The 27,699-nt window shown below is 32.7% G+C and overlaps 3 protein-coding genes across 3 annotated transcripts; 2 read left to right on the top strand and 1 right to left on the bottom strand.

Moving 5' to 3' along the window:
* Nucleotides 1–8,460: 8,460 nt before the first annotated feature.
* Nucleotides 8,461–9,571, top strand: LOC129321957 (ribosomal RNA small subunit methyltransferase, mitochondrial). Its single transcript, XM_054967969.1, is given in 2 exon segments — nucleotides 8,461–8,743; nucleotides 8,835–9,571. Coding segments are annotated over 2 exon segments (1,020 nt in total).
* A 6,672-nt stretch (nucleotides 9,572–16,243) lies between these two features.
* LOC129322917 (uncharacterized) lies at nucleotides 16,244–18,886 on the top strand. The gene is made up of 3 exons (XM_054969378.1): nucleotides 16,244–16,633; nucleotides 17,020–17,141; nucleotides 18,430–18,886. Exons 1-3 carry the CDS (start codon nucleotides 16,375–16,377, stop codon nucleotides 18,592–18,594), a joined length of 546 nt encoding a protein of 181 aa, XP_054825353.1. The 5' UTR covers nucleotides 16,244–16,374; the 3' UTR covers nucleotides 18,595–18,886.
* A 5,205-nt stretch (nucleotides 18,887–24,091) lies between these two features.
* Nucleotides 24,092–27,399, bottom strand: LOC129284610 (CDK5RAP1-like protein). The gene is made up of 3 exons (XM_054920137.1): nucleotides 26,920–27,399; nucleotides 25,434–26,491; nucleotides 24,092–24,970 (listed from the first exon to the last, which is right to left on the bottom strand). The coding sequence occupies exons 1-3, from the start codon at nucleotides 27,303–27,305 to the stop codon at nucleotides 24,471–24,473; spliced, it is 1,944 nt and encodes a 647-aa protein (XP_054776112.1). The 5' UTR covers nucleotides 27,306–27,399; the 3' UTR covers nucleotides 24,092–24,470.
* Between the last annotated feature and the right edge of the window lie 300 nt (nucleotides 27,400–27,699).

The raw sequence follows: 27,699 nt of genomic DNA, 5'->3' as shown, positions 1-27,699 counted from the left end.
TTAAATTGTTTAAGTATGTGAGTGGATTTGAGTTTGCATTGGAAGTGTTGCATTAAATAAAGTTAAATTTAATGACTAATATAAATAAAAATAAATTATTAATAAAATTAAATATTGAGGTTTTTAGCGGTTTTGTGCTTTAAATATGCAATTTAACTCCAATAAAGAAATGAATAAAATTGAGATCCTGTGTGGCCTTTTTATTTTTATTTTTTGCCTCACTAAAATATTGAGCTCTAGATCCGTACGTCATTGCTAGTATAAGCGACATTTTTAAATGTTTTTATTTTGGATTTTTAAAAACTGACAGCCAGCAAAGCTCTCGTGAGGTATAGTTTATTGAATGCATTTGACTAGATTTGAGCTATTTATAATTATATCTATATAAAACAGGATTGTCCTGTTCAGTACGAGAGAATCGATCTAAATATTATTTTTTCGGCAATACAAACCAATTTTTGAAATCACACATTGGCCCTAATTATCCAAACTGAGTTCGATCTGGTCATATAAATAAAAAGTTCTCCCAAAACAATAATCTCAACCATACGCAATCACCAAACTCACTATTATTTTGCACTCATGTGCATAGAAATATATACTTTAGTTTGAAAATTTACATATAATTGCAAATTAACCTTATGGTCACAGTGTAAATTATTTCTCCGTTATTCAAAGGCACCACAATAACGAAAATGCTGCTGCGTGTAGAATTGCCGCGTATGACATTTTATAAGTGACGAGCAAACAACTCGAGTGAATCTTGGATTCGGAGATCCAATTTAATTTTTTTTAAATAAATATATGAAATATAATGTAATGTAGGGGAGAAATTGATCTATCGCAGGACAGAGCACAGTAAACTAAACCAACACGGGAGACATTTTTTGTCGCTACATACAAGTGAAAAGTGTCCACCAAATATAAATATAGCACACGGGAAAAGTGGGAGAGAATGTGGATGATATTGAAGCCTCTCAATCTGGTCACGAATTTGGGTGCCTAGTGCCTTTAAGTCCACTATGCACGAAATTATGCATTTTCTTTCTCCTGTTCTTTTGCGGGTAACAATTAACTCTCATATTTTAGAATTTTGAGATTCCCCATCCTTCCGTTTGCCCTTAGTATAGTCGTCTGTTATATATATATATATATATATATATATATATATTAACTCAGCTGGCTTACCACGTCATGGGACTTCCATGAACTTACAGCAAGAACGCACATGAAATCACAAGGAGGACACATGCATTCAGCTGATGATCACGATGTTTAATTTATCTCAGCCAGAGTCATCTAATATAATATTTCCTTTCTGCCAAATTACAAGATAATTATACATGCCAATAAAATACAATAATAATATTTTATAAATTTATTTTTTCAGAACAAAGTTATAAACTTTCAAAAATTTCTTTACACACTTAATCATTACATTACAATATTATTTCAATTCTTTTTTCACTTGAAATGTAACATTAAAAAAAATATCATCAATAAAATTTTATTTTTTTAAATTGTCTTATATTTGAGAAAAAAAATTTCTTTAAAGTTATCTTATAATTTGGAACTGGGTTTGATGTCTCTTTTTAATATAAATTTATAATTAGTTTTGATATTTTGCTCTTATTTAAAAATAATAATAATCCGATCCACTTGACATGTCTGGTTCTGTTAATAATAATGCATTACTTTAACGAGGGCCAATTAAGCAAAAGTAAGTGGTGAAAACCTCCCCACTTGTTATGATGATCACCGAGCGGATGTGAAGATCAAAGGATTGCCGAGTGTAGAATGATGAGACGGGGATTAAATTAATACAGCAATTTAGAAACATTTATAATTGCAAATCTTGAAAGGGACGGAGGGATATCACCTCAACTTCAACGAAAGGCACACGAAGTTGCGGGATGGTCTGATTGGCTGAGGAGCGGGGTAATGGCCCATGTGAAGCCAACGTTGTTGTTGTGTTGTTGGGTTCCCGTGGGCCCATCGAGAATACCGTCGGTGCACGACTGTCCTCGCCAAGGCTACTGCACCTTCTCCTAACATGAATGAGGTAAGAAAATAACAAAACACGCCGTTTGGCCGTCATCCCGCCGTCACGTGATCTCCAATTATTAGGAGATAACAGTACGACCTCGGGATCCTGTCGCCGTTAACGTCGGTGAGCCACTCGGTTCTGACTAATGAGTGACGAATGAAACGGGGTTGCGGAGATAATGTTGGCCTCTCCTTGCTTGGAATACTATGTTACGAGGGGTTGGGGCGTTCCATGCCAACTCTACAACCCCCACTCGCCTCTCGAATATAACGCACTCCTGTACTACAATTCGAGGAAGCTTCCACCACGCGCATGAACATCGCGTCGGTAGTGTGTTCCCTGAATTGACGGGAATGGCCCACGTCTAGGAGGATCTCAGTTGGATTCATTTTATTCTCTTTTGAGGCATGGAAGGTCTGATTTGATTGAATGCCACGTATCAATATTGTCTTGGGCGACCGAAAATTAAATTTGAAAAAGAAAAGCTTCCGGAAATCAAATTATCTGCAGTGTTCTCAACGCCGTACACTTACAAGTCACAAGAGCCTGAGAGCAGATCGGCAAGCGAGCATTTCAATGGCGCCACAAACCACGAATGTCACGTAAATTCGTTCTCATCCACTTCCTTGTGGCTTTGCAGCACAGGGCAAGCACAAAGGCAAAACCATATCTATCCTTTCATGTGATGAGTTGAGGAGCACGGAATGGAATACAAGTGCGATGACTCCTCTAGTTAAATCCGGCCCCCAAGCTGCTGACAGGTATCACTCATGGACGAATCCAAGATGAGGTACTTGAGGGGGCAAGAATGGGAAAATAAGAGAGGGACGGGGTGCTAAAAATCCTTCAACATTATTTTACAAGCAAGATATATGAAAATAATTGCAAAGTATGAAAGTGTTGGAGGTGGGGGGGGGGGGAATGGCCCCTCTTGCTCCCATAGATTTGTCACTGCTCATAGTGTTTATAAGTTTAGTTTGATTTGATTAAAAAAAAAATCAGACCAAACCAAATTAATCAGTTACTATGGTTTAGGATCTATTCATTTTTTTTCCTAATTAATTTGGTTCAACTTTTGAGTAATTTGACATAATTTGTTTATGTTTGGATTAAGTTTAAATTTTTTTAATGAGGTATTCTTTATAATTACCAATATATATTCACATTCACTGCTAATTTTTAGCTATTAATTATTATTTGTAATAAAAAAATATTTTGAGTACAAAAGAATATTTCTAACAATTGATTAGTATATTTAACTATTAAAAACTAATTAATTATCTTTAAAACACTTGATTATAAAATTAAAACAATTATTTTAAATAATTATAAATAACATTTAGCTAATTGTAATTTATTTTTACTAATAATTTTTAAATAATTAAATTTGGAAAAGGGAAATTTTTTTGACAAATATATATATAATCAATGTAATAATGCTTAGTTCAATTTAATTCAAGTTTTTAAAAGAAAAAATGTGAACCAATTGATTTGGAAAAAAACAAACAAACAAACTAAATCTCATTTATAATCAATTTTGATCGATTTATGTCAGTTTGGTTCGTTTTGATTTGATATAATTAATTTTGATTGATTTTGAATACCCTTACACATTATGTTGTGGCTATGTATAATGCAGGGAAAATTATTTCACAGGTCATTATATTTTTTTCTCAGCTTTGAATTAGGTTATTATAATTTATTTTATTTTAATCAAACTCTTATAGTTTGATCTATTAAATATATTAGTATTTAAAAATTTAAATTATTAATGAATAATTAAATTTTTTTAAAAATACTTTTAGATTTTATAGAAAATTTAATTTAATACTCTTGGCCAAAAAAATTATTAAATAGAAATTTTAATTTTTTTCATTAATTTTTATGAAAAATATATATGTGTCAAAATTATTTATAAGACATCATAATTATATAAATTTTGAAAATTAAAATTAATTAATTAATTGTAAAATTAAATAAATTATGAATAAATACTTAAAAGTTATTAGTTATTAATTTCAGATTTTTAAAGAAGAAATTTAAAATTTTAACCTTCAGGGATTAATAATTTAATTAATAATACTATAAGAACTTGATTAAAATAAAATAAATTACAGAGATCTAATTTAAAATTTAAAAAATTATAAGAATTTATAATTATATTTTTCCTGTAATATATTCATTTATGAAATAAGTAGATGAAAGAAGGTCTTGAACGACGTGGTACGGTACATTCAGCTTAGGCCAGTATTTCCTTTGCCACCTGGGATCAAAAAAGCCAAAAAAGTCTTACTAGGTAAGACTTCTTAATAAGAATGATTAATCATCACATGGCTGGAGCGACCGTTAAGACTTGAGAAAATGATATCTACCAATTGAATGAACAATCTTCTCTCTTTGCTTTTCCTTTTTTTTTTTTTTGGGAAAAAAGGAGAGAATTAGATTCACTAGAAATTTGCACGCGCTTTCAGTTTCATAGACATTCCTTCACTCTTAAGATTTTACTGAGAACAGTGTACTTTTATTTTGATTTTTGGAAGTCCACATTACTCTCTATTCTTGGCCTTGCACACTTTTGGGACTTTGGGACCAGCCAAGGTTTCGATGCTCATGGTTGCTTGGAGTGAACTTTCCTGTCTACAAATTAACTAACCCTCTGGATCCATGTGCTTCTCTTTTGATAATTAGACCATTCTTCTAAAGTAATTGGAATTCTAACTTTATTCCCTCCCATAGTTTCGGTGGGACCGTGATGGGCTAGTGGCCCCCACCTGGGCGTTGGATGAATTTGCACCCGGTGCCATACCGAAGGTCTTTCCCATGGCTCTACATAACGCTAACAATTTTAGCCAACCACAATTTTTAATGTCTGAGCCATCCAGCTTTTTCGAGTCAAGCCTAATCACAGAAAAAAAAAATTATATTTTTAAAAATATATAAAATATTAATTAATTATTTAAATTTTAAGTTATTTTATATTAAGATGTCACATATTCATTCCGTTTAAAAATATAAGACATTTTTAATTTTTTAAAATGTAATCACTGCCTTTTTTAAAAATGTGCCCCTATTGAAAATCATTTTATTATATTTATTGTAGGGTATTTAATAAGGGTAAATATGAAAAGATAAAGTTAATTAAAAAATAGGTAATTATTTTATTGGGAGTGGGATTTTATTAAAAATACTTTATATTTTTGAATAGAGGGAGTATTTCAGTATATTATTATAGATTTTTTAAAATAAAAATATTTATATTGTCATATTTTTATCATTTTTAATCTATAAATTAAAATAATATTTAAAATATATTTTAATATTGATTTTTAGATGTTAAGACTCACATAATTTTTTTTCAAAAAAAAGTTTTGATTTTTAAAATTTAAAACTCAAATATATTTTTTCAAAAAAAGTTTGGGCCTTCTACATAATTTAAGTATTCCAAAAAAATATATTATATATTTTTCATAAAATAAAAATAATTAATTTTAGAATAAAAAATTAAATTTCAAAAATAAAAAAATAATAATTTAAATATTTGGATTGATTCAAATAAGTTCAAAGAAATGTAGACTTAGTTTGTCTTGGCTATTCAAGTTTTATTTAGGCCGGCCCCAATTGAGCCAGTTTAAATAAATCTAGCCAGTCGGAATTGCCAGCCACTATTTAGGTTCATGTTTGGGTGACATCATTGTGCCGTCATAATTCATAACTGACCCTCCCTTCCTTTTCAGTTTTTACTTTTTAATCGTTACTACAAATCCTTTATACAACTGATGACAATGGTAACAGTAAATCAGTAATGGTATAATCATATATACAAAATTTTAACTTTACTGCGTGGCTCAATAAAGAGGGAATCGCAGCTAAGGAGTGGACTGCTACAGTTCTACCCCCATAAATAATTATGCCATGTTGTGGTCTGGACGAAAAAAATTACGTTAGCTTGTTTAGAAGGTTGGTCGCTGAACAATGACAATAGGACAAAATCTTATTTCATGTTTGGGATGCTCAGTAGAGTACCCCCCTAAAAAAAACCAAAGCAAGATTCAATCATTTTCGAACCCAGAATACAGCCAAAAGGTAAAGTAATATTCAAAATGACGCAGAGCATGGTGATAAATTTAATAGTCCTCTTAAGCTCGTAACAATTATTCGTTCACTCCATGCCTTGTTCAGGTTTATTTGTTTCTTTATTAGGTTTTGGTAGCATGAGCATCAGGTTCCCCAAAATTTGGCTTGAATGATTAGTATATTTAGACAAGCTTAAAGCATATAATCATGCTGGCCGCTCTATCCGTGTACTTTCTACGGAATGTAAAGCTGCACAAACTAATGCAGAGACTGTTTGAGACCCACATAGCATAATGATGCACTGGGACGCAGAGACAAGGTGCAATTTGCTTAACACTAATCAAATCATATCGTTTTGCTCTCGACATAGTCCTTTTTGACTATAAAAGTCCAAGCCGTGGCTTAATTAGTTGGAGTATTCATTATCGGCAAAAATAAATTATTTTTATTAATTTTTACGAATTGAACATGATAGTTAATGTTTTCCTGTTCTTTACACAATTGTAAATGCTGGTTAAAAGAAACACACAATTGAGAATAATTTTTTTCAGGTCAGGAATATGGTGAAATTCTCGCACATTAAAAAGCACAATACCGTATCTCAAATACCTTAGCTCCTTGGAAGGGAAGAATAATGAAATTCATATGGGCTTATGAACGGCTCAATTTCCTCTTGATTTCGGCCATTTGGGCTTGTGATGGCAATCAATAATCTTGGCCCAAACCCATGCAAGACGTCATCGCGAATCACAAAGAAGACATCTCGTCGGCCATCGCCATCGCCATTGCGAGGTTCCTTGTCTGAGGTCTGAGCAATAGCATTTCTGATTTCTGGCCATTAACGCCCATAATTAAAAAAACATACTGTCAGAGAATGCTTTAGATCTCAAGATGTTTTCTAGGATGCAATCTCAGGTTACATTTAGAGCCAGTAATTCAGGCGGACCGAACTTATTCGGATCGGACTTAAAAAATCTTACTCTTTCTAAAAAGCTCATATAGTCAAGTCCAGACCTAATGCCTTCAGGCTTCGGGCTTATTCGGATCAGCCCGAATACCCAAAACTTTTTTAAAAATATTTTTTTAATCGATTTTAATTTTTAAATAATTTTATTAAGCATAACACATTATTTTAATTTGAAAGGAATAAAAAAATAATAACTTATTAACTTTGTAATTAAGTATTTAAGTAGCTTTGTTACTGTTTTATTATATTATATGCAATTTATTCATGAATGTTTCTTTTACTTGTAAATTAATGTCTTATTTATTTAAATATTGCCCTTATCATGGTTATATAAAAATATTTATATATTTTAATTGAATCATATTATTTTAATTATGATCAAGTTAATCTTAATTCAACTATGGTTAGACTATTAATTTAAAATTATTATCCTGATTAATTCAAAGTTTTTAATAACTATTAGATAAACTTTACTTTTTGTTTTTAAGAATATGAGAAAAATAGTCATTATTATATTATATAAAATAAAATTATTTAATTATGGGTAAAATACTATTTTTTTAATTTTTTTCGTTAACCTTTTATATTGTTTAAGTCCTATATATAAAGGGTATTTACTTTAATTCATTCTTAATTTTTAACTAAGTCTGGCATGGATAATAATCAAATAATTATCTAAAAATATTATTTTATTTATTATGTTTGTTTAGTAGTAGAGCCGGAAATTCGCACATGTCCAAATTTTATTTTTAAAATTATTTTTAATTTAAAATTAATTATCTTATTTTATAAAAAATATAAAATATAATTTTTGGACAAGAAAATGGTGTATATACCTCAATTTTTTTTTACAAAAAATTGAGTCTTATGAAAAAAATTGAGTCTTAAAATATAAAAATTAATATTAAAATATATTTTAATTATTATTTTAAGATATTTTATTTGATTAAAAATAATAAAAATGGGAAAATATAAATATTTTTATTTTTTTAAAATAACTATAGTAATATACTCAAATATATGGTATTTTAAAATAAAATGATATAAAACTTAAAAAAATAATTAATATTTATTATATTATATATATTTTAAAAAATTTATTTTTTCTTATTCGGGTATTCAGGCCAAGCCCGAACCCGATCAGGCTTGGCTCGAATTTTCTTGGACCTATTCAGGCGGCCGGAATAGGTCCGAACAATAAAAAATATTACTTTTTTGAGCTCTGGCCTAAATTTTTCGGGCGGGTTTGGGTTGGCCCATCAGGCTTGGCTTAAATTATTAGCTCTAGTTACATTCACTGTGGCAACTCTTTGCGGTGCATGGCCATCACTACTATCCCAACAATAAACAAGGTAGAGATTACAAAGGTGACATGGCAAGGAAGAACGGTAGAGATGACAAAAGGAATATATTTTTCTACAAGAGCAAAGGTCAACACATTCTCTCTAATCCTTGAATTCTTGACACCATTGTTCAAAAATCTACAATAAAGCCTACTGACACAGTGCTTGAGATTGGACCTGGAACAGGCAATCTCACTCTAAAGCTTTTAGAAGCCGCCCATAAAGTTGTGGCCATCAAAATTGACGAGCACATGGTGAAGGTTCTTGACTAGCGGGTGGCCGAGCGTGGCTTTAGTGATGGGCTGTTAGTATGTTTGACTACATTTCTACTACGTGTTTGATGAAATGCCTAACTCAGGATCTTAAATTCTTAGGCTTGTAATCTTGAACATTGATTTCCAAGTCATACGTAAGGATGCATTGAGAACTGAATTCCCGCAATTTGACCTTATGGTAGCAAACATTCCCTACGGAATATCTTCACCTGTAGTGGTTAAACTAGTATATGAGACTACCCGATTTTAGAGCGCTACTCTTCTACTTCAGAAAGAGTTTGCTTGAAGATTATTGGCTAATCTCAGTGACTCTGAATTTAATCGCTTGGCCATCAATGTTAAACTACTGGCTGACGTGGAGTTCATCATGGATGTCAGCAAGAGGGACTTTATTCTATGCCCAAAAGTTGACTCCTTTGTGGTTATAATCCATCCAAAAGTTGACGTGCTTAATGTGGATATCAACGAGTGGAGGGCTTTCAAGGGAACTTGTTTTAGTAAAAAGAACAGGACCCTAGGAGTGACATTTAAGCAAAAAAGGAAAATTTTAAAGTTATTGAGATTGTCAAATATCACAGGTTTCAATGATGAAAAATTTGTCCATTCCATTAAAGGTGATTGTAAAAGTGATACTGAAGATGAAGCAGAGTGTCAGTATTCCCCTTCCTTAAAAGAAGGAATGAATTTGTTGAAGGAAAGGATTACTGAAGCACTTAAAATAGGAGGCTTTGAAGACAAGAGGCCTTCAAAATTGTCTCTTGAGGAATTCGTTCATTTGCTCTCATTGTTCAATCAAGCAGGCATATTTTTTGATGACCGTGAAAATTTGAGGAATGAGGATGGTTTTTCTGTTGATGTTGCCTAGTGTCTACTTCCTTCTACTATAGCCGGATTCTGTCTCTTGATTAGCATCATGACTCATGACCGAACAAGCATAGTATAGCTGACAAAACAATCAAGAATACAAGCCTATCAAAAAAGGTTGTGTAGGTATGTTCTTTTTGTTGACCAGCTTGACATGTTCATTAATAAAAGACGCGATAAATAAAAAGTGCACTTGGGGTGTAGGTTCCCTTTGGTGTTTCTGCTAGCCAAAGTCTAAAGTTGCAAAACTGGTTGAATACATTTTGTTCTGCTAGTTTGGTCTTCTAAGATGCAAGGTTAAAATTTACAGTTTTGCATAGATGATACAGGTTTTTGTTGAAAAATGTTGGAAGCCATGCTAGAAAGTGGTAGTGAAATCAAATTGTTTTTCTTTGATTTCCTTCGATGTCTGACATGTATGACATAGATAAGGCTAATTTATGTTACTCAATTTTTGACTTTGACATAATGTGCATCTGTATCCTCTCCATATGGACCTTATCGTACATATGCAGTCTGGAGTAAAATAAGCATTTAAGGTTGATTGTGAATGTTTAATTTTAGTATTTGCCTAAAAAAGTGTCTAGTGTTAGTATCTTCGCCGGTGGCACCTGCACCCTTTTTCCCCTACTAATGACAAAGCTATTTTTTCCCTTTAGTACTTACAGCATAATAACCTGTTCCTCTTTATTTTTTATGCAAAATAGCTTTGTAGTTTTTTCCCCTTAATGTAAATTGTATTGTTGTTAGCTAATATAGTTGGAATGATGATAGATATCATGAATGGAATAAGGAACAGAGTTGGTGCGTGAGCATTGCAACAGGCTGTGGTTCGATGTGATTTGGAAGAAACTGAGTAAAGAATCTCTTGTTTTGGTGGTAGAGGTGCCTTCAACGGAGGTTGTTAAAGAACAAAAGGGTATTGATTGGTTTAGGGGCAAAAGATCATATAAGTGCATGACTCCATGATATGTTCGCCTCTTAGCATGTAGGCAGGGTGCTAATTTTGTTGTCATGACCATATTGCCATTTTACAATCTTCCTCCTTTGTGATTTGGATTGGCACTGTCGATGCAAATATATTTTTTTATTTTTTAAATTCATTTTTTAAAAAATTAATTTTTAAGAACATAAATTAAAATTAAAATTATATTTTATGTTTTAGATTTTTAAAATTTAAATTATACTCCCTCATTTTAAAAATATACGATATTCTTTAAGCATTTGGATGTTGGGTATTAAAAAATATACCCCCTCCATTAAAAAATATAAGGCATTTTTTAAGAGATTGAATGTTAAAAATTATAAGGTATTTTTAGTCTCTTAAAGTATAATCATTATCTTTTTTCCAAAGGTATCCTTATTAAATAAATCATTTTATATTTATTTTAAGGTGAGACTCCCTATTAAATAGGGATAAATAAGAAAGACAGGGTTTGTTTAGAGATAAGTAACTATTTTATTGAGAGGTAAGATTTAGTTAAAAATATCTTGTATTTTTTAATGAAGGGAGTAATATTTTTTTAACTTTTTAAGGTGCAATTAATGTGTTTTTTTAATGAAAAATTGCATTGCATTACTAATCAAAATAAAACAACAAAGTCTACAACATAAATCAAAATAAAAGGACAAATTTATCCTCTTTTATCATCCTCCACTCTTAAAGTCTAGGTATGGATGATGATTAAAGAGGCAAGAGTTAACATCTAACGAATGAGTAGACTTGCTAGGTAATTAGCAATTCTATTACAATCCCTATACGCATAATTAAACTGAATTTGGTTCTCTATAAAAAAAAAAAGATCTAGCTTGGTTAACAATATCCTTAAAAGGATAGTTGGTGTCACAACCATAGATGATAAGGTTGATTGCTACAAGACACTAAAAAATTTACCCCTATAAGTAAATTCCTTTCCCTACACAAGTTAAGTCCTTGCATAATATCAATCATTTCCACCACTACTGTGGGGGATAGAGATCAATATAAAGCTAAACTCACAAATCCATATATCATGGCCATCTCATAGATATCCTCCACAACTGCTGCTTCCATCACTTTGGACAGAGTCATCAATATGTTGCTTAACAAATTCATCTCCATTCTAACTTATCCATGCTTGTGACTTACTAGAAGGATTAAATAACAAGCAATTGCTCATTAGTTCCTTGTCTATACAAGCCCTGAAGAGACTAGAAAAACCATTATAAGTACATCTTTCATCATCACCACCAAAGGTATATTTGCACTCGTGGACCTATATATCCTAACATATGTAACTAAAGAGAATTGGCCACACAATCTTGTTCATTTTTTAGGTTCCACTTTACCCATCCCATTCCTTAAAGAGAGCAAAATTTTCTAGCTAATCAGCTCTAGTAATCAACTTCTATCTATGTATGGTGTTGTTGTAGTCTCACAGAAGATGTAACATCCTAATTTTTAGATAAAAAAATTTATAAAATTTAAGTTTTTTTTAAAAAAAAGATGATAATAATAGGAATCTATATTATTTGAGGTTATTTGAAAATAATAATATGGTTAGGCATTTAATTATGAATCAAAAACTTAAGTTTAAAATTATATAAGAAATATTTTATTAAGATATAATTTTAAGATTTAAAAAAAATTAATGTGTGTGTGTGAGTTAAAAAAGAAAAGAAAAGAAAAGAAAGTAAAAAAAGAAAAGAAAAAAAGGAGGGGAATTAGTCCCACATCGGTTAGTGTGGGAATGAAAGGCACCTTCTCATGTATAAAAAGAGGAGGTGCATTGTGGAGGAAGCATGAAGAAATTTTTGTTGCAATTTGTAAAAAATTACAACTAAGGGCCCAAGATGTAATTTGTAAAAATTACAAGTAATGGCCTAAAGGTTTGAATAATTAAATTCAAACCTATAGTTTTTTTTATATAATTTTGGGACCACAATCCCATTTTTATATTATTTTTTTCTCTTCCTCTCACGTTGCTCTGCGTTTTCTCGCAAGAGGAGATTATTTTTTTTTTCTTCAGGTATGTTCCAACTTTCCTGTTTAGATTAGCATTTAAAAAATTATTTAAGTACAAAATTAATTTTATAGTTATTTTCTAAATAATATTAGCTTTCTAATAATATGATTATTTTGTAGAATAGAGTAAATATTTTGATTAGGATTTTTCTATAGGATAGTTAATCTAATGATATGATGGATTAAAAATATAGGTTAAAACTCTTAGGGATATAATAAATATTATAGAATAATTTCTTGAGGTTGAAACTCATGTTTAAGAATTTTTGAGTTAAAATCTAGATCTATATAGTTGAATTTATGTCGAATCTGAGATGTAGGGATGAACATCTGATTATTAAATATTTATTTAAATATGAATAGGTATTTTTGAGGTTATAGAAAGGTGATTTGAGGCTTCAGGATAATTTTAAAATTTTTAATTTATTTTTAGACGAATTTTTAGAATATAGAAGGATGAAATTGTGATACTAGAAGTAATTTGAGGATAAAAAAATAGTTTATTAGGGTACGAGAATTTTAGAAAAGAATTTGAGAAGTTAAATGAGGCATAAATCTTAAATTAGTGTTAATATGGATTATAGATCTAAGACTTTCTAACTCTTTAAATTAGAGTTATTTATTTTAATGTAAAATTAATATATAGTATTATGAAATAATTATGTAGATTATATTGACAAAGATAGTGGTGAAAAAGGAGTTGTGAAGGGGAACTTGTTATTCAAGACACAAGGTAACCATTATTAATGTGTTGTGATGAGTGTGTTTGTGAATGGTTATGTGTTGACTTGTTGTTTGGAAAAATTATAAATTATTGAAAATAAATACTGTTATATACTTGTTTGAAATTATTGCCAAGTGGGTTAAAAATTTATTTTTATTTATCATGATGAGATATTATTGTTCGGATATATTCCTGTTTGGATATTTGAATGATGCATGACTTGTCAAGGTATTTTAATGTACGGTGTTAATAAAAATTTCTGTTCGATTAATTATTACCACGTGTTAAGCCCTCATTGGACCCAATGAGTGGCGTGTCGCTTGGTCCAACTCACCTTTGGCCGAGTGATTTGGCGTCCGAGCATGGCGAAAGAAGTATATAAGGTGTAGTCATGCAATTAAAGACTTGTTCGGTTTGTTTGAAAATATTATTCGGTTAAATGTTTTGTGTGCCCACTTAGCAATCGCATGATTAGTTACATCTGCATGCATCATTACATATTAATTTTTGGTTATTGGGACTTTTAAGTCTCATTTCCCGTGGTTAATATTTTTACAGGAGCGAGTCCGGCCGAGAAAGCACCAGAGGTGTAATTATGGTGTATGAGACACCATCTTTTATGTTGCCTCTTATTTTGAATTATACAATGTATCTTGTGCCAACTTAGGACATATCTTCTTTGTGGAGCATGTAAACTCTAATCCTTTTTATTAAATGTATTTATATGTCCAAGAGGATTATGTTTGTCCCTTTTGATTCATGACCTGATTTGAATAACATGCTATGAGGATCATGTCTGTCCCTCATGGTTCTAATTGTTTTTTGAGATATTTTAAGACCTGTGGTATATTATCTTGGATGTATCATGGTAGAAATTTTTCTACTATGATAAGGGTTCAATGAAAAAAATGATTTGTTGAATTAATAATTTGCGAAAAATCGGTTTGTAAATTTGAAGGTGTTACAGAAGATGCATGGAGTCTTCCTTGGAATTGCAACCCATTTGACATCTATCATTATTTTGAATCCTTGTCTACATCTGAGGTCCATTGTGTGCTATCTTCCATGAGTGAAGAACCCCACCAAGGATTTGATTTTCTCAAGAATTAGCCATCTCCATAAAAGTTTTCAAACACTATCTAGTTGTTGTTGGGTACCTATAAAAAGAAACTTATAAGTAGACTTGATAGTAAAAGCCCTATCTGAGGATGATTTTCAAAGGTGTTTATCCTCTTTTTTCTTCTCATAAGATGGATGTGATCGAGCCAAGCATGCTACAATGTGGGATTCAAACTAGAGACTCAATGTCCAAATCACTATCACTTTTGACAATATCAAAGACCTTATCCTCTCTATCAATAAAGCCCTCATACCCAAGTATTAGCTCAATTAGAGGCATGTTCATCTCCAACAAGGTGTCAACCCAAAAAGAAGTGATTTTTCCATTTCCAATCTTTTTTCCTACATTGCTCTCAAAAGTCTTCCAAAAATCATAAATGCTTCTCCAATTTAGTGATGCTTTCTATGGCTTTTTGATATTCAAGTTAGGCCTCGAGTTGCACTTGTATTTGGTTTATAGAACTTTCACCCAAAGGCTTTACTTATTTGTCAGTAGGTTCTAACAAAGTTTTATTACAAAAGCTTCATTTTGTTTTCTCAAATTTCTAATACTCAAACCATCCTTTGATTTGTCTTTGGTTATCTGATCCTAGGATAGAAGGTGAATGCTATAATTTTTCAAAAGTACTTGTAATAAATAAATTATTTTATATTTATTTTAAAATAAAATATCACATTAAATAAAAGTAAATATAAAAAAATGGTGTTAGTTTGAAACTAATTGACTACTTTATTGGAGGCAAAAATCAGTTAAAAATACTTTGCATTTTTTAAATAAAATGTTAGCAATAATTTTTGTATATTCTAAAATAAATTGTGTGAAGATAAAATAAATTATTATTTATATTTATATATTCTAATAACTAAAAAATTTTCATATTATACTAGGAATATAAAAATATAATTAATAGAAGTTACTAAAGAAATTAAAAAATATACTTATTTTTTCTTGTCTTTTTTTTTTTTAAATTCAACTTTCACCCTTCTCTTCCATTTTTCTTAAACAGTGTGGATTATGCTCCCGTGAATTGTACGGATATAAAATGTGGTTTCACCTAATTCGGTACGTTTAACTTTTCCGGTGTATCCAGAAAATGCTTGGCTTTTCATACTTAATCGCTTGAACTGGGCAATGGCAGTTAGCTTGGGACACGGAGACCAACCTAGTGAACTGATGACAAAGAATCAAACAAATCCCAAAAAAATACTAAAAGACTAAAAGTCCTTAAATTATTAAAAACACAGAACAAAATTACTTAAACACCATAAATAACTTCCTCAACTACATTCTCAAATCTCATTCAACAATGATCTTCCAAAGTTCACAGCAAAAACAATTTTGGGGGTAAAAGTAAAATCAAAATGATTGATTTTTCATCAAAGGCAGTCATTTCAGGCAAAAAAAAAAATTGATATCTGAAAGTAATGCAGGAAAATTGTAGCGATCAGAGTCGAGAGTTGCATGAAAATATATAAATTTAAATGTAATTTATTATAATTATTATAATTTTTTATTCAAAATATTCCAACTATGATTTTTAAAAAATTATAATGTAATACTCGCACGACTTAATTAGTGCAAGATGGACTCATACGTGAAAAATTGCATTATTATTTTTATTGTATTTTTCTAAAACATATATAATTATTATAACTTGTTGAGTAAATGTTGATAATATAAATTTAAAAATGTTGACTCCATCTATTAGAAGGCCTGAAATCCAGTTGCTGTTTGTTGGGTTAAATCGATGGGCCACACAGTTGAGCCCCACATATCTCCACCTCCTTAAAATAAAATAAAATAAAAATAAATTGAAGCTCCCTGCTCTTTTCATTTCTTCATTTCTTCGACACAGCCACACAGGGCGACACTATCAAGTCCGCTCTAATTTCGATCGCCTGCTCCATTGGCGCAGACATTTGAAGCAGAATCGCACTCTATGCAATAGAAAGAGTTATGGCTTTTGGGGCTCTAAGAAACATTTTTCGACCTCTCTCAAGAACCCTAATTTCACGAATCCCTACTACTTCGCCCGCACCATTTCTTCCCGCCTCCACATATCCGAAATCCCTTTTTCTCGGCAGACCAGCTTTTTCCAGAGATCCTCAATGGCTTCCTCTTTCGAATCATTTACATAGTTTGACCGACACTCGCTTCCCTAAAAGACGTCCTTCTGAGAAGCCCCGCCGAAAGAGGGCTAGCATGAGACCTCCAGGTTTCTGTTTTAGCTAGCTGTCTATTTATACTTCATTCATGCTCACTGAAATTTCCTCTTGGTTTCCAAATTCATGGGTTGTATAACAATGCTGAGCTGAATAACGTTTTGTTTTGTTTTGTTTTGACCAACGGAATAACGTTTTGTTGAATCGTAGAATTTTCTTTCTGAGCGGTTTTTTTATCGTTGATTTCACAATCAAACTTATACTGTTTAATAAGCTGAGCATGTGAATTTTAGTTCGGGAAAACAATCTGCAATCGACTTTTATCAAATCGGATGTTTATATGTTTGCGTGGTTGAGTTAATACTTTACTGAGGAGTTTATTCACTGAACATTCCACTATTTCGCGTTCAATCTAATTGGTGAAGGTTTATTGATGCAGGGCCGTATGCTTGGGTTAAGTATGTACCGGGCGAACCAATTCTTCCAAATAGACCTAATGAAGGGAGTGTCAAAAGAAGGAAGGAGAAAAAACGAATGAGGCAGCACCGAGCTTTTATATTGGTGTGATTTCTAAACTTCTTTTAAGCCCCGTTTACTATCCTTCATAGGAATGATTTCTTCCCCTGCATGGCGGAACTAGCTAGATATTCAATATCTATCATAAGACAAGCACCAAGTCTCCCTGATACCCACCTGCATAACATTTTTTTTTTTTGTTGTTGCAATTTTTGGTTTATATTGCCTTTTCCTTTTCATTCTGTTCTACGTTGGGATTTGTATCCGTAAAACATCAAAGATATTTGAATCTCTTGATCCCGGGGAAGGCTTTGGATCTTGGAGTATTGAGCTTGTAAGCATAAACAGTTGACAAAGATTTTTTCTCTGATTCTAAACAAATACTTGCAATGTTGATTACCTCATCCTACCCTATATTTAGCTCAAATCACTCATTCCTCCAATTATAAAATCCAAACAAGCATTTCCTGCTGTTTAAAACCCACTGCAAAACTAACTCCATTTAGTCATGGCAGATGGCGCATATATTTCTAGAACTATTGTATCTCGGTCATGGTCGATTATTTGACACCTGCCAGTAGATTCCTTAAATCCAAAACCACAGCACAGGAAATCCAATTTGATACTACGGAGAGCTTACCTGTTTATGTGTCTGCGGGTTCCAAAGGCCTAGTGTTTGATCATGATTTTTATGTTAAGCTTTTAAGGTGTTTTGGTTTTTCATAACAAATGTCAAATAATTGATTTTCGTCGGAACAAGGTGTTCTCTTAATATGTACACCATCTGCCATGGGATGATTCTGGGGACTAATAGTATGGGATCTAAGTCCCTCATAGAGAAACATGAAGTCATTGAAATGTTTTAGGGGATACTGAAATGAGTTGGTTCTCTCATATGAATAGCTAACTTTGGTAGAAGATCTCCCGTCCAACTTGAATATTCATCAACTGGTATCTGGTATAGGATGTTAAGTCTTAAATTGAGTAGTGTGAGATGCTCTCGGGGATGCTTAAGTGGATTAATTCACCCAGCTTAATTGACAGCTTTAGAATGCCAGGAGGAGACTGTTGTAAGTTTTGTTAGGGTGGATGGAGTAATTTCCTCAAAACTTACCAATTACCCATGCGATATTTGGAATTGATTTTCTTTTTTTCTTTTTCTTGTTTTGTTCTTCAAAGTTCGAATGAAAAGGCTGTTGCATAGGATCACTTCTAAAACCAATTGGCTTTATATGACTTTATCAAGCAGAAGTGCTTGTGTCTGATTTTGTGTTAAGAGTAGCTTTCCATGAGGTAGTTTTATGCTCAATGGATTGTGTTTGTGCATTAACAGGCAGAAAGAAAGAAAAGGAAAGCTCAGCTGCAAGAGGCTAAACGGAGGAAAAATATCAAAAGAGTAGAGCGTAAAATAGCAGCCGTTGCAAGAGAAAGAGCATGGGCGGAGAGATTGGCAGAGTTGAAACGAATTGAAGAAGAGAAGAAAGCATCAACAGCTTGAGTATTTTGGAATTTAACTGCATGCGGGTAATACTGGTTTAGGTTAATCTGTTATTAGCTAGCAACCCATACATTCTGCACCTTCAATGTTATTCCATGTTGTTTGCTAATCGGTTGATCATCCACCTCTTTAAAATATTTTTGTTTTTACATGGAAATGTTGAATTCCTCTTTGCTTTTTTTGAAACACTGGGGAAAATTATAGAGCGATCCACTTGTAACACCAATAAAGGTGATGAGCTTGTATTGTTGCAAAATTCCTAAGAATCTTTGGCAACTGTTATGGGTGAGTTTCCTGGGCCTTGTGATACTGATGCATGACAGGTTTGGTTCTTACCGGGATTACTTGTGAAAGATGAGGTTTAAATTGTCCTTCTATGGAGGAAGCATCCTCTGGACTGTGAACAGCGTTTATTACCCGTACTACTATCGTTATCCTCGAGTGTCAGTATACACAAATTCATAACAAATCAGACTATTTGTAAATTATGAGAAATACGATTCATTTTTAAGATTTTACCCAAGTGTATGAAGAAACGTATATAATTATTATTAAAAATGTATTAAATTATCAATGGGATTGAGTTTAACAAAAGAGATTAGTTCTTTATAATATAATAAATTAAGATTTGAATCTCCACTATTTAACAAGAGCCATTGAAAATTATTGGAGGGGAAAAAGGTAAAGACTCAGTACATGATTACCATTTTGACTATTTTCTTTGACTGCGTTATTTTTTTTCTGTTCTTCCATTCCCACCCCCAGGCAAAAAACCCCTTAACAAAAAAAGCCCACTCCAGACATCACCCTTCTGCCCTTCTGTTCTTCTCAAGCGCACAAGAACACACACTCGTTATCCAATAGCATGGATTTCAAGGTTACGTGCAAAATCTAGCATCCCAACTTCAATTGGGAAGGAAAAAAATTCAATAGATGTTGGAATTGAAAAAAAGTTAAACGAGCGTTATTGTTGAAGTTGTCCAAGGGAGCTCTCTTTCTAACAAGTGTTCAAATTTTTCTCTCTCCTGCTTATCTTCACCCCATCACTATTCGTCTCCTTGCTCTGCCTTCAATTTTCACAAGTTCTATCATCACCTCTTTTAGCCTTGTGCAAATTTTTTGCTTCTTTCATGCATTTCCTTCCTCTCTCCTCCTTCAGATATACAAGACTCTTTGTTAGACTCGCTCACCACTCACAGACTCAACCCACGCACTCTGCTAACAAATTTTAGAACCAAAACTTCTTCGTCTTTTGAGAATTTGCTTAATATTGTCTCTGGTGCTTTGCAATTGATCAGGATCAGATGCAAACGACTTGGGCACAAAGACCATGTCCTATCCTCCGCGTGATTATATAATTTACATTATTTTTTTGGCAAATTATATAATTTTACAACGAATTTTATCCATTAAATACATATCATAATATAAAAAAGTATATTATGATAATAAAAGGTCAAACTTACTTTTCAAAACATTGCCAAGATTTACCATAGTAGAGAAGACTTAGATAATTTTAAAACTCTACTATGATAGAAAAAGAGCCATTATGATAACTAAAAGTTGAAATTACTTCTATAAAAATATATAACAGTAAACAAAGATTTTCTTACAAACCAAGCATTTATCAATTGGACTACTATGGTAGAAAAGGATTTACCATAAAAGAAAAGATTAAATATAATATAATAGACCTATCATAATAAATAAGGAAATAAATAACTTGAACAAATAACTATTGATAAAAAACTAAGTTAAATAAAATGCACTTAGTGAGATCCTATTAAAAATAAATATTTAAATTCAATACAATGATAAAAAAATAGGTAATTAAAAGTGAAGTATTGTTTCCATGAGGCTAAATTGTTTCAAAATAAGTTTATAGAAGTAAAATGTTTCAGGAGACCTTTTTTGAGGAACAAAATTTAAGACAAGAGTATTTTGGTCAAAAGATTGCCATGCGTTACAATGGATAGCACAGAAAAAAATCTCCCTCTTTATGCCATGTATTACGGCATGTTTGATGTGCACGGCGATGCATAGTACCTGATGGTACCAATAACAATATTTAACATGTTTTTAAATTTTAAATGGGTATAACTTTTAACACATATTTGATTTCAGTGATTCAAATGTCTATATGAATTTCATTTTTGAATCTAACTAATGGCTCTAGTTTGATACAGAAATTCTTGCATATAAGGATTTTATTTTTTGTTCCCCATTAGGGGCCAAAACTCAATATTTCAAACACTTAACCATTTATAAACCAAAACCAACACCACTAGTAATTGTGTAGTATATTTGACCAACTCAAACCTACCTTAAACAAACATTTCACAATACCGTATTAATATATACATTCAATATTTCATAGTTGGATTATAGTCATCCAACATAAAAAATATAATTAAAGTGCAATAACTTAAGAAACTACAAATACATTTTTCATTCAAACTATTCCATCAATCATCTAAGATTAAGTGTATTAAGGTCATGAATGTCACAAAAATCTAACTTATGGCAATCAAATAAGTGGCCATCAAAACTATAGGAGTTACATGCTTGATTACAAATTTAAAATGCCTTAAGGTTGGCAATAACACATAACCTTACAAAGTAAAGGCCGAATAGGCCAAGTGGTGTCCATGTACACCAACTACTCCTTCGGTGTTTTTATAGTTGGGTTCTTTCTTGTAAAATGTTAAACTATGAGGAGTGAGATATAAAAGTCTTAGTAACTAAAATTAATATGCAATAATGCAATTAATCATGTAATGTAATTAATGATGTGTTTGCTAAGTGGGCATTTACAAAATGTTTCCAAACATAGTTTGTTCAAACAATCCGAATAAAAATGCATGACACACCTTATATCCTTTCTTACATCATGCTTGAAACCAACAAACCCAAGAAAAGGTAAGTCAATCCAAGTTAAGGTACTATACATTAGGTTTAATGAGCGCATATCTCTCAAACCCAACAAATCTTACATATTAAAGCATATCCAAACAAGAAAACATATATGAACACTTTTTCATGTTTCTAAATGCAAAATTTCATACCGAAAATTATATATATACAAACATATATAGCATCCTACTAGGCAAATAATTTTTCAAATACTAAACATATTTTCCAAATACAATTTAAGTTTCCAAACACATAAAAAACACACATAGAAATCACAAAATACACGAAATGGTTACTTTCGCTTCTTGTTAATAAAGCTCTCCAAAAAAGTAATCTTTCACCTCCAATGGTGATTCTACCATAATCTACATACAATGCAATATCAAATATAGTTAACAAAGTGTTAATTAACACTAATCAAAATATCAATACACTAATCACATTCTAATCCTAGAGTTAGATTAATTAATCTAATTAACCCAAAGTTGTTACAACCATTTAATCCCTCAAATGAACTCATAATCATCATCATTACACTTATAACAAACTTATTTAACCTCAATAGCACCCCAACATCATTAAAAATTCATCTATCTTCTAACTTAGGGTTTCAGATTCAACATGCCTATTACTATAAATAACCTCAAAACTATTTGAACAACACATATTTAACCTTAAAACACCCATAGAGTTCAAATCTAAGAGCTGAGTAGTATTAAAATCAAAACCCTAACATCACCTATGAAGATATCTAGCTTAAAATGATGAGGGATGAGTTAGGAGGGTTGCCTTGAACCTATGTAACTTCCAAATTAAGCACAATCAATACCTTGCATGAAACCCTAGTAGAGCACTTATTTTTTGTACCAACCCTCTTAAAAATCTCTCCCTCTTTTTTTACTTTGTGACTAGAGTATTAAACTAGATTTTGCATCATGTGTTGTTGTGAACTTACCATACGTTGCGGCATATAACATAGAAATAGCCCTCTCTAGTTAAGCCCATAATTATTGGGCAAGATTCAGCTCAATACTTATTTTGAATCCTGTTACACTTTGATATATCAATCTAAGTTCAATTTAAGTCATAATGTAATATTCAAACACTTGTTAATTTCAAATAACCTTGAACACAAAACTATTCTCTAGTTAAACCTCAAAATACCTTAACCCACAATCTAAATTACCCAATTTCCATAACAAATTAAACCCCAAAAAATTAAGATGTTACATGCTGTTCTCCATGATGGTATGGAAAGATAAGATGAGAAGAGGGAGAAAAAGGAAGGTGATGATGTTGGAAGAGAAAGAAGAGGCCATACGTTAACATCTCCTATTTTTTTAATTTACTAGTATATTTTAGGTTTTTTTAATTCCATCTTTTTTTTAAAAATTGTAATTTAAATTTTATTATTTTTTCTGAAAATATTAGGATGAGTCACAAAAATATACCCCCTCCCTTCTTATCATATGGTATCTTCTTTTAACTCAGGTACAATTGAAAATTTTTTTATCATTTAATTCTATACTTTTTAAAAAATTAAGATTTTTGATTTATCAATACATTTTATATTTGCAATCTATTTTTTTAAAAAAGTTACAATTTTAAGTTTAATATTTTTTTAAAAAAATATCAAATTGGTCAAAAATATATATGTATATATATATAAGATAATTTATTTTTATTTTTGTCATTATAATTTCAACTAACTTTTAAATTAAATTATTCAAACAAGTTTTTGTTTGTCTAATTAACTTCTGAAAAAAAATATCTAAATATAAATTACATTAAAATCACAAACTTTTCACAATGGTTAAATGTAGCAGGTTGTGGTAGAATCTTGAAGAATCATAATAGCAATCCTTTGACAACTTTTATGCTTAGCTATGAGCATGTTTAATAGGTATGAAGATCGCATGGGAAAATAGATGCCGCTCCCTAATTCTACGTAGTAATGCCATAGAAGTTGTGAACCTGATAAAAGGAAAGAATGTGGTCGTCCATATGCATCATGGACTTATCATAGAGATTCATGAGTTGCTTAGCTAGAGCTAGAAAGTGAGTCTATGCATTACTGTTTAAGCTTTGAACGTTGAGGCTAATTCTCTTGCGAAACGATCTTTGGAAGTGGCACCTAATTTTTATCATCTGGCACTGCATGTGCCCAATTTCTTGAATTTTTTGAAACCACCTAAAACCATCCCTCTAGTGTCCTTTTGCTTTCCTTTGTTTTTGTTTTGTTTTTTGCTTCCTCTGTATCAAAAAATTGACAATTCTCACAACTCTAACGCCTTCGTTTCCCTAGAACTCGGAGCTCCCTGTTGGGGTCCGTCCCTTTGTGCCAGTTACAAAATTAATGATCGTCTTGGCGGTCCATCAGACGGGTTGTTACCAATTCGTTTTCATTCCCAAGTCACGATAGTTACCGTCTCAGGGACGAGACATCCAAATACCAAACTACGCTCGAAATCAGTTCCTTATCATGTGGTTTTAATTATCTTCTACTTTCATTTTTCCCGCCAGATCCCGACATTTGACTCTGATTATCTTCTATACCGCAGCGAAGATGGAGGGAGAGGGCGGACGCCATTAAAAAGTTTATTTCGTTGAAACCATAATTTGATAAATGATAATGCAAGAATCAAAATACCCAAAAATTCCGATATAAAAAAGATAGCCCATGTTGGGAGAAACAAAACTGTTCCGTTTACTCATCTCCAATCACCTTGCCAAAAACATGGCCAACCAGCTCCGAGTAATTTCAGACGTATGTTGTCTGGACACTCAGCGGTTGATTTTGTAATGTCAAACGCGAACACTTGTACTTTTCTTCCACGGGAGAAGACTAACGAAAGCATAACTTTGATCAAGCTGAGATGAGGCTGGCATATGCATAGTCAATCCACTTCCCTGCTCTTGTTCCCCAAGGAAAAGACATGCCCGGTCTTCTATGCTGCAAGGTTCTATATGCTGCAGGCAACAGCTACTTTACTCTTATTGTAAAATGAGCTCAATTTAGTTACAGCAAGTGCTTCACCAAAGAGTGATGCTTTTGTAGATCTTGATACAAGGACTTCAACAAAGTCGCCGACAATGGGGTTCCGCTTTGTATTAGCATCTTCCCTATCTGGGATTGGCTGGTTAACAAAGATAACCCGATGACCCCTGTCACTCTTGCCCATAAGCTCAGTATCCGGAGCTCTCTTATTGGGTCCTTCAACTAATACGAGCTGTATAGTTCCAATCTGCGAATCAAAACACTGACCAGTGCTCTCACGGAATGCCTCGATAAGTTCAGCCAGCCTCCTCTGCTTGATTTGCTCTGGAACATCATCAACATAATTTCTGTGGGCATGGGTTTTCTCCCTCATGCTATAAGCAAACATGAATGCCATATCATAACCAACAGCCTTTATGAGAGACAAAGTGTCCAAATGTTCTTCCTCGGTTTCTCCACAAAAACCTGTTGAAATAGAGACAATAATTAATTATTCGCTGCTTGCACAGAGAAAAATAGTGCAGAAGAGAAGAGACCTAGAAATTTTAGCAAGGAATTTTTGGGCAGCATATCCACAAAGCAAAACTATCAAGACGACTATATAGCTTCAGCACTTTCCAGTATCAAAGCAAGCATCTTAGATTGCATGCATCTCTGTCTAAAGTGGTACATACTCATATTTGTCAAGTAGGATCAAAACATTTGAGAAAGCTATTTGCATATGTGTGTGCCTGTAGTGTTTACGGCATGATTTAAGAATAATAATTAAAAAAAAACTAAAGCAAAACAACAAACGTAAAACTCAATCTTTCATAAGTTGAACTTAAGAAGTTCCCTCCAATCAAATAGAATGAGATTTAAGAAACAGTAATGCAAACCGGAAAAAAAAAAAAAAAAAGAGAAGAAAGAAGCTTTTACAATATATTACCACAAATGAAATCGCTACTTAAGCCCACATCTGGAATTATACTCCGTATCTTTTGCACAAGATCCAAGTAAGCCTCCCGAGTATATCCTCGTCTCATTCTCTCAAGCACATTGCTATTTCCTGTTTGTGCAGGTAAATGTATTGATTTGCATATGTTACGTCTTTCTCGCATGAGATAAAGCAATTCATCCGGAAAATCTTTAGGGTGTGGAGATGTGAATCTGAATCGCATCTCAGGAAATTCGACTGAAAGTCGGTCTAGTAGATCAGAAAACCTTAAGCCCATTTTTTTGATTCTACACGTGCTGGAAAAGCCATCGCTAAATATCCAATTGGACCCTGATTCAAGTTCTTCTTCACTACCTGATGTGTCATTGTAGCTGTTCACATTTTGGCCTAGAAGTGTCACTTCCTTCACGCCCTCTTTCCAAAGCTCTGCCACCTCCCTCACTATAGATTCTACAGGACGTGACCGCTCTCTGCCTCTAGTGAAGGGCACAATGCAAAATGAGCACATATTGTTGCAACCCCTCATCACTGAGACAAAAGCAGTAACTGAGTTCTTGGAGATTCGAACTGGATTGATATCAGCATAAGTCTCTTCAAGTGAAAGAAGAGTATTGATCCCTTTCTGGCCATAGTCTACCTCTTCCAGCAATCGTGGCAAATCTCTATAAGCATCTGGCCCACAGACCACATCAACCATTTTGTCAGCATCAAGAATCTTCTCCTTTAACCTCTCAGCCATACATCCCAACACAACTACCTTTGGAGGGCGCAAGGACTGTGATCTTCCAATAGCAACATTGTTTTTCCAGTGCCTCTTAAGAAACCAAAAGTAATTAAGCCTTTGCCATACCTTTTGTTCTGCGTTGTCCCTAATGGCACAAGTATTGATAAATACTATCTCAGCATTCTCTGGAACATCCACAACTTCGCGATAGCCAGCATTGTTCATAATAGAAAGAACAATCTCCATGTCATTAATGTTCATTTGACAACCGTAAGTCTCGTGATAAATACGACCTTTTGAAGGAACTTCAGTATCTGCTACATGACTATCGGACGTAAAAAGTAAATAAATAAGCAGTAAGGGAATGAATGTCGGAATTAAAAGCAAAAAGTATTTCATTTGCATCTTCCAAGTCCGTCATTGTTTCAGTTATATCTCAAACTTAATCTTCCAGTTAACGTTTTTACCAAAGCCTTGTGAAACTAACAATCGTGAAATTAACAAAAACACAGCTCAATACGAACAACAAAATAATTGATGTCACTTTCCTGTGTTTGCAATATGTTGATCAAGCTAATTGCATAACGTCGTTTACACAGAAGTCGTTGTAAAATTATAGAAGTTATTTTTAAAAAACAAGGTCTTTATCGCGACCACTCCAAAGCCAAAATTTCAATCTAAAGACCATAATGAACCAAAATTGTGCAACTAATAAAGCAAGTGCCAGAAATGTGATTGCTTCCGATAACTCACAAAGGCTGAGCTTCGGAGGCAGTAAGAGCAGCTTTTGCAATGCAATGATGGAGACTAGGACCCTCTGACTTGTTGGCAAGAGGAGCATACGAGTGACAGAAGTTTCTAGAGAGCTTGAAGGCGGAATCCCTCTCCACAGGGCGTAGCAACGAGAAAGTCGCTTGATTGCGTCCGGGGCGTGAAAAAGAAGAAGCTTCGGGTTCCTGGCAGAAGATTCTAAGACTTAAGCAACGTCGGGCATGACGCTTTAGTCGGAGAACACCATGGGGTTGGTTGACGATGGAGGGAAACAACGTCAACGACGATGACATTGAATTGGGAAAGAGGGAAGCCGACTGACGCGCCACCGCCACCTTCATCAGGCATCGCAGTTGGATAGGGCGCATGAGGATCCGAAAGGTCCACCTGGAATTGGAATCCGAATAGCAAGTTTTGTCTCCTCGCCGCTGCGTGAGTTTTCCTCTCGTCTAGTAAACGACGCCTCAACACCACGCCATTCAACTAAGAACGACAGCTTCATACTGCTCCTGTGTCGTTTGGTACATTACGTGATCGAGCCCTACTCTTTTGCGGATTTCAATTCCCAAGTGCTTTTAACCATGTCGAATTCCCAATTAAAATTATGAACACATTTATAACAAACAACAACAATGAACAGTATATATGTTAGCTTAATGCATAAAGAACAAAAATCTCAATTTGTTTACTTTGAGTTATCGACAGCATTTGTTTTTTTTTTTCATTATTGATTAATTGAAAATGAACATTTTAAGTATACAA

This window comes from Prosopis cineraria, unplaced genomic scaffold, assembly GCF_029017545.1.
Source record: "Prosopis cineraria cultivar Desert tree isolate PC_DT_omini unplaced genomic scaffold, ASM2901754v1 PC10, whole genome shotgun sequence".
Lineage (NCBI taxonomy): Eukaryota > Viridiplantae > Streptophyta > Magnoliopsida > Fabales > Fabaceae > Prosopis > Prosopis cineraria.
The sequence above is the reverse complement of the archived record's forward strand: the minus strand, read 5'-3'. Positions and strand labels throughout refer to the sequence as shown.

Excerpts from the sequence above, each read along its gene's own strand:
- LOC129284610 (XM_054920137.1), bottom strand. The coding sequence starts at position 27,305 with ATGCGCCCTATCCAACTGCGATGCCTGATGAAGGTGGCGGTGGCGCGT. Across the intron at positions 26,492-26,919 it reads GCCTCCGAAGCTCAGCCTTT|TCATGTAGCAGATACTGAAG; the intron begins GTGAGTTATCGG and ends TACGTCCGATAG. Across the intron at positions 24,971-25,433 it reads AAGTAGCGATTTCATTTGTG|GTTTTTGTGGAGAAACCGAG; the intron begins GTAATATATTGT and ends CTATTTCAACAG.
- LOC129322917 (XM_054969378.1), top strand. The coding sequence starts at position 16,375 with ATGGCTTTTGGGGCTCTAAGAAACATTTTTCGACCTCTCTCAAGAACC. Across the intron at positions 16,634-17,019 it reads GGCTAGCATGAGACCTCCAG|GGCCGTATGCTTGGGTTAAG; the intron begins GTTTCTGTTTTA and ends TTATTGATGCAG. Across the intron at positions 17,142-18,429 it reads AGCACCGAGCTTTTATATTG|GCAGAAAGAAAGAAAAGGAA; the intron begins GTGTGATTTCTA and ends GTGCATTAACAG.